The sequence below is a fragment of the Mercurialis annua genome, linkage group LG1-X (genome assembly GCF_937616625.2).
Source record: "Mercurialis annua linkage group LG1-X, ddMerAnnu1.2, whole genome shotgun sequence".
Lineage (NCBI taxonomy): Eukaryota > Viridiplantae > Streptophyta > Magnoliopsida > Malpighiales > Euphorbiaceae > Mercurialis > Mercurialis annua.
In genome coordinates this window covers 61,110,890-61,118,707 of record NC_065570.1, presented here as the reverse complement: position 1 = coordinate 61,118,707, position 7,818 = coordinate 61,110,890, and the positions used below count along the sequence as shown (strand labels likewise).

General features: G+C 31.6%; 1 protein-coding gene across 1 annotated transcript; it reads right to left on the bottom strand.

The window, feature by feature from the left end:
* Positions 1-5,588: 5,588 nt before the first annotated feature.
* LOC126665098 (uncharacterized) lies at positions 5,589-7,147 on the bottom strand. Its single transcript, XM_056104289.1, is given in 5 exon segments — positions 5,589-5,830; positions 5,906-6,015; positions 6,018-6,115; positions 6,198-6,496; positions 6,782-7,147. Coding segments are annotated over 5 exon segments (891 nt in total). The 5' UTR covers positions 7,022-7,147; the 3' UTR covers positions 5,589-5,686.
* Between the last annotated feature and the right edge of the window lie 671 nt (positions 7,148-7,818).

Sequence of the window (7,818 nt, the reverse complement as noted above, 5' to 3'; positions counted from 1 at the left end):
TTAAAAGAAAATCATTAGCTGAGCATAATATGATTTTACTTTATTTTTTTATAAATAATTTTTTTATATTGTTTTGAAAAAATTCAGTTTATTATTATATTTTAATTAAAAATATTGGACTAGTTTACAAAGATAATAAAATATTGACTATTTAGTCCACTGTTATAAATTCAGGGTCTAAATTGAATTTTTTTACTTTGTTTGTTTAAGTTTAACACTATTAGGAACAAAGGGTTAATTTGTTTTGAATTTTTTTTCAAAGATTAGGGTAATATTTTTGTACCGAAAATGGACTATAATTTTAATTTATCCATTGCTTGAATATTTTTAATAGTTTCTCCATATATTTATTTTTACCTGTAATTTTGTAAATTCTGCATCAAAGATTCTGCAATATAATGTATACAACATTCTTCATGCAGAAATTCAGCAGCAAAATTCAGCATTCTGCATGCAGGACTTAATTCTGCTGCATACAGAATGCAGCATGCTGTTACTGTTAGCAGGCATCATTCTGTTGCTTGCATAATTGTTTTTTAAAGCCTAAAGTATAAAAAATTGCAATTGGGTCCTTTGCTAGTATCATCACAACAAATGATGTATAAACTTTATTTTAAAAAAAAAAAACTTTTTAAAGAAAAAAAATCATGCTTTTCTACACTTAGAAAAATACACATGCAGCAAAAATGAAGCGAAGCTGTAGTTCAAAGCAAGTAATTAATGGGCACTAATAAAAATAATGAGTAAATTTTGACATTCGGAAAATCGTTAAAAAAATACAATAGCTAATAATTTTCTAATATTACAGCATAATTTTGAATTAAAGTGAAAAACAATCTTATATATATTATTTTTCTGATATTAATAAAAAAAGCTTACATTTTAAAATATTGTATAAATAAATTATTTACTGGAATGACTATTTTAGGATATAGTCTAAATATATATTATAAATAAATAATAAAGATAATTAAAAGAAATGATGTACTGTAATTATTTTAATTAATATAATTAAATCGGTTAAAGAACTATAAAAATATATTTAAACAACAATTATTACCGTCCCATGAGATTTGGCCAAACTGTCTTTCATAAAAGTCAAATTATTTCTTTCCGACAAAAAAAAAATTATATCAATTATTTCTTTCGATTTTTTCAGTCACTAATTTTCTAATCACAATTTTTTTATGACGGAAAAAATCCGTCACAACACAGATACTCGGTGACAAATTCTGTCCGTTACAAATCCGTCAAAAATATTTTCGTCGAAAAATCTCTAAAAAAATTTAAATTAAAAAAATTATTTTTTATTAAATCATAATAACTACTCATATTAACTATTAAATATTATCTAATCTCAATTTTGAGATTTTCGTAAAGTTTCCAGTTTGTCACCCATTCTGAGATTACTTCAGCCATAGCTCGATTAATTGTGAAATTCTCCCTTGCGTTATTCCATCTATATATATATATATATATATATATATATATATATATATATATATATAACAAAAAAAGAATAAATACAAATTTTAAAAAATAATTATTATATTTTTTAAAAATAATTTTTGAATAATTTTTTTAAAATAGCTTTTTTCGAATAATTATTTTTTTAAGACTTAATTCAAATAAATTACCAAACGTTTGCGAGTTTTGTCAGTTATAACCAAACCTTTCAAAATCGGCTAGTTTAAGCTCATTTTGGGATATTTGAAACCTTTTCTAACCATTTGTGCATACAATAAAGAAAATTGTCATTCATGAATGGGCTAAACTAACCGATTTCGAATTATATGGGATATTCGAAACTTTTTTTAGAGAAATCAATCAAAATTGGCTAATTTAGCCTATTCACAATTAACAAATTTTTCGATTTTATTCATGAATGGGTAGAAAAGGTTTCAAATATCCCAAAATGGGCTAAACTAGCCAATTTTGAAAAGTTTAGTTAGAACTGACAAAGCCTTCAAACGTTTGATATTTTATTGGTCTAAGCGCTAGGCATTAAACTGCTAGGTTGTGGGTTCTGTTCTTCCCACATACGCTCCCTTTCCCAATTATCAAAAAAAATTAATTATTTATGTAAAATAATTATTTTTTCCAAAATAATCTTTTTTTTTATTAAATTTTTTTAAATAAACACTTTTTAAAAATTAAATATTTTTAAAAACATTTGTGACAGAAATGGACGTCATAAACTTTATGACAAATATTTTCCATCACAAAAGTTTGTGACAGAAGCGTCCTCACAAATCCATCATAAAATTGTGACTGAATTTAATCAGTCGCAAATTTATGAAGGATTTTGTGTCGCCACAAATTTGTGATGGATTTGTGGATTTTCCGTCACAAATTTGTGAGGATTTTTCTGTCACAAATCTGTCACTGATTTGAAATCTGTTATAAATCCTTCATTAATCCATCATAAATTTGTGACGAATTTTTTCCGTCACAAATCACTACTAAAATGCTTTTTTTCCGTTGCTAAAAGCATGAAATCCGTCGGCAAAATCCTCGTAGCTAAATTTTTGGCGACGGACCAAAAAATTTGGCGACGGATTTTTCAGAAATTGCCGACGGATTTTAGCGACGGATTTAAATCAATCAAATTAGATAATTAATTTAGCGCGTAGCTCCATCCGAACCAGCTCAGCTTCTTGTTATATGTATATGTATATTTATATTTAAATGTAACTAAAAAATAACAAATACTTCCTCCCACAATTTAAGATAATTATATTTTATAATTAATATTTATTTTAAATAATTATTAATGAATAAATAAATAACAATATTTTCAATATATTTCATAAATAATTATGTTATATTTAAATAATATTATATTTAATTAAAAAAATAATTATTATTTTTTAATAATTATTTTTCTAAATAATTTTTTGATAAAATATTTATTTAATTTAATAATTTTTTTTACGATTTTTTTTAATTTTTTTAAATTAGTGACAGATTTAAATCCGTCGCTAAAATCCGTCACTAAAAACGGATTTGGATATAAAATCCGTCGCTAAATCCATCAAAAATAATTGGCGGGAAAAAATTCGTTTTTTCTAAAAACTTAAGTGTAATAGGATCGCATATATGCATGTTGAAAGCATCAAAACGACCTAAAATTAAACCTGAAGCATTCCAGATAATGATGGAACATATCCTACTGGTAAAGGAAGTGGAACATCATGTTACTATCAGGTCCAGACCATAGTTACCAGATTCGCTCTCCCCCCTAAGTACCGCGTATCAGTTCGTACGTACCAGTTCGCGGTTCTCCGGCGACCTGATTCGCCTTGGGACGCGTATTGATTCGCCGGAGAAATGGTCCGATTCGCCGGCCATTATTGAAGTTCAAGTTGCAGGTTTTAGGATTTTTTAATTGAAGATGAAGAAGAAAATAGAAGATGAAGAAGTGGTTCACGTAATAAATTAGTTATTTGGACTTTTACTTTATCAAATGGTAAGTTTTTGGGCCCATTATCTCTAATAAAATGGGCTTTTTAATAAGAATTTAAATAAGAGAAAAGGATAGGTCTTTTTTTCTAAGTTAAAATTTCTTATTCAGTAAGCAACTTAACCCGACTTTATATATTTTCAAGGACAATTAATATATGTAATAACTAAAAAACGTTATTTAATAGTTAATATGATATTTTAAAGCTATATATGAGTAAATTAGAAATATATTATTGACCATCGAACCCATAATATTATTTCGGAGTACCGCGTCCCGAAAGAGCGAACCGAAGAGTCCTATCCCCGGAGTATCGGATTCCCCGACTACAAGCGAATTGAGTACCCGTTCCCGTACCGCGAATCGCGCGTACTGCGAATCTGGTAACTATGGTCCAGACCTCCACCCTTACACAACAACATGCCTACAGTGTCTTTTAGTTTTTTTTTTACTGAATCTAAACTTGTGAACAACAACAAGTCTGTTTTAGCTATCAAAACTCAACAACACCGGCAACTGATCAGACGTAGAAGACTCCAAGTTCAAGACACCGCATTAGGGAATAACTCAGACTAGGTTTTGCTGCATAAAATTCTATCAAGGCGCTCCTCAACCATACTTTGCGGATTACGACCTCTCGTCAAAGCAAATTTATATTTGGCTGCTCCCATGTCATACAGGTCGCTAGACAGCACAGCATCTCTAAAACACAACCTTACAGTACATTACATGTCCTAAATCATCTATCAACCATCCAAACCAGGAACACCGTAAAAGAAAGGCATGGTTTTATGCGGAAGAAGCTTTTCACATTCTTCTGGAGTTGCTGTTTTGGGGTTAAAGATTCCGGGGGTCACTGAACTTTCACCAAGTTACAAAATAGTCACCGAATTTTAAAACGTTACAAAATGGTTATCGTACTTATTATTAATGAACTTCCAGTGGTCTCTAAATGATTTCCGGCGATATTAATCCCACGTGACTACCGGATGCTGAGTCACTTCCTCCTTCCTTCGCCATTTCATCAAAATATTCCTAATTATCCATGTCATCATCTTCTTCCTCAATCACTTTTAATTTTTTTCACTAAACATCAAACATAAAACACGGCGGTAACGTAAGCACGAGCAGCAGCCACCGGCGTGGAGTAAGAACCAAGCCATATTCTTGAGCTTTTATTGATTAATCTTCAAAATTGCAGGATCTATTTTTTCAATACTATTAAATCCATGATAGTCCAATTTAATATCTGATCTTGCACAGCTGCAATCATTTTTTATAATCATCTTATACTGTACATTATTTTCTATTTTCTTCCCAGTTTGAGTTTGTGAAAAAAAAATCTGATACTGTGTTGCATATGCAATTTCCTGCAAACAAAACATAAAAAAATAAATATTAAACAGTCTAACCTTCGTCTGAGTATGAACCCAGACGAAGATCTCTCCGTCTAGGTTCATACCCAGACGATGAACTCTTCGTCTGGGTTCGAACCCAGACGAAGATCCTCGTCTGGGTTCGAACCCAGACAATGAACTCTTCGTCTGGGATGCCCAAACGATGAACTCGTCTGGGTTTATACCCAGACTATGGTTCTAAATGGTGCAGGCTAGAGGAGCGGCGGTGTTGGAATTTTTGAGGTGGCAGTGGCATGGAGGTGAAGGTAGGAGGTGTTAGAAGATGTAGGTTTTCTTTATTATGAAGAAGGAGAAGATGAGGTGGAATTTTTTTTAAGAGAAAAATGACATGGAAAATAATTAATGGACTGAGTGGACTTCCGGTAGCCACATAGGATTATTTTAGCCGGAATTCATTTAGAGATCACCGGAAGTTCATTATTAACAAGTACGGTAACCATTTTGTAACGTTTTAAAATTTGGTGACCATTCTGTAACTTGGTGAAAGTTCAGTGACCCCCAGAATCTTTAACCCGCTGTTTTGTGATCAAAGGTTTTACCATCAGGGAGATGTAACCCTTGTTTGACCCGACCCATTCGTCGGCAGTGTAAGACTTGTTCCGAGGTCACTGGTAGGCGAAGGCACTGATAGTCTTCAAGTGCTGAGGCTAAATTATCCACACCCCACTTCTGCAGACATTTACCTAACATTGCAGCATCTGCAATTGCCATATTAGTGCTTCTTGCACCATGAGGGGTTGTGGGATGTGCAGCATCCCCAATGAGTACCACATTGTCCCAAACTATCTGTTCTAGAGGATCACAGTCATATATGAAATTTAGAAATGGCTCCTTTGATTCTTTCATCACTTCCACAAACTCGGGATGCCATACTTTCTCTGCTTCTTGGTGCAAATTGCGTATCATATTGCCGCTTACTTTCATGGTAACTGAATTTCCCTGCATTTATCTGACACTTTAAGTCATACGAAAACTCCACAATACAAAGACTGGGATGCAAAATATTTCAAGAAGGGGTAATCACCTTTAGTTCAGGCTCAGGGTGAGGAACATACCAAACCCAATTGAGCTTTTCATAGCGAAGTTCATAGAGCACACTATGACTTCCAGCGGCAAGGTGAAAGTATGAACAATACCCAAATCAGAATACAACTTTCTGATGCCTAGAATGGTTTCTGAATTCTCTTTTCCTGAAAAATCAAGAACCCCTCTCCAAGCACAGTAACCAGAATACCTGACAGAAGAGTAGTATTTCAAGTTATCATATTATATAATCAACACAAAAGTGTAATGTCATTTCTAAACAGTTATAAGACCTCAATTTGAGGTCAGGAAGAAAGGTTTTGCGAATTGAAGAGAGAGATCCATCTGCTGCGACGAGCAAATCGCCATTTATCTCAATGATCTCATCAGTTAGAACAGATTTTGCCTCAACACTAACAGAGGCCTTGTCTTCAGAGATGCGCAAAGACAGGAAAAGGTGACCCCATAAAAATATATCAGGTGGTAGATCATTGGATAGAAGGCCATGGAGTTCAGACCAATGAGCAGCTCTAAAATTAAATTTTTCATCTCTTGTCAGTATCCTAATCTTATCTCCATCTGTCACTACGTTCTGCAACCAAAGATGAAAAAATGAAGTGGAACTCAATTTAAGTTCTTGTAATACAAAACGTTTCATGCTTTCTCTTTCTTTTCTTACGCATAAAGTTTCATGGTTTCCAATATAAAGTTCAATTGGGTCATAACAACACAAGATTTATGGTTTCTAGTACTTAGAGAAATACACATAGAATCTTTCTCGTATTTGAACATTGACACAGGTATGAAAACATAAGATTTTTTGAGCAAAAACTGTGAAAGTTGCAGTAAATAAGAGGTGAAAACTGAAGGTATAGACCTGATTAATAGTGAGAGGAATGGTGATGTGTTGTAGAAGGTGAGGTTGAGAAATCCACGAGTGTATGGTTTGCTGAGAAAAAGGGTCAATTCCAATACCAGCACCAGTTGCGCTGCTCTTAGGCGGTGAGCTTGATTTCTCAAGAACAACAACGTCCCAGCCTGCTAAAATGAGAGCATGTGCGCAAGAAATTCCTGCTATGCTTCCTCCTACTATAATTGCCTTTCGTCTTCTCATCATCTTCTCAATTATCTCTCTCTTCCTCTGACGCTGATTCCTCTCAGTGTACAGTTTGGTAGGATTCCATTCGAAACAATAAATTATGGGCTCTTTGTTTGCGAAGAGATAGGAGTTGTCCCAACATTCAACACAACTCGATACATATATTTTATTTTACATTTATTTTGTATTATGTCTGAAATTTTTTACTCATTGCATCTTTGTAAGGATCATTTTGTATATTTTTAATTATATAAATTATTTGTTTAATAGGATTATATTCTATAACAAAATAAAATATTATAATTTTATAATTTTATTATATTTTTAACTATATATGATTTATAATAAAATTAAAAAATTAATATTATATATTACAAACTAATATTACCAAATGTCAAACAAACAACAACATTTCAATAAATAACACATATTGCACTCCATAATAATTTAACTGAATATTTATATGTGGGAGCCATTTACTAATTATGAATATTAGTAACTTATTATTACTCTTGGCAAAAAAAAAACAAGAAATTTAATTCAAATTCAAATTTAAATCCTAATTCAAATTCAAATATAGATTTGAATTCACACTCATCCAAACATAGCATTATGAAATTTTTGAAGAGTCTCTATAATATTAATTTGATTGGACATAATGTTAATAAATGATTTTAGAAGGACATTACTTTTTCTTTCTTTCTTTTCTCAAAGTATCTCCTTAGACTTGATTAATGTTGCTTTATCTTGTGGTTGATTGAAACTATTTTCATATATATCTCACATTTCTTATCAACTAAAGATAACTTATTGTC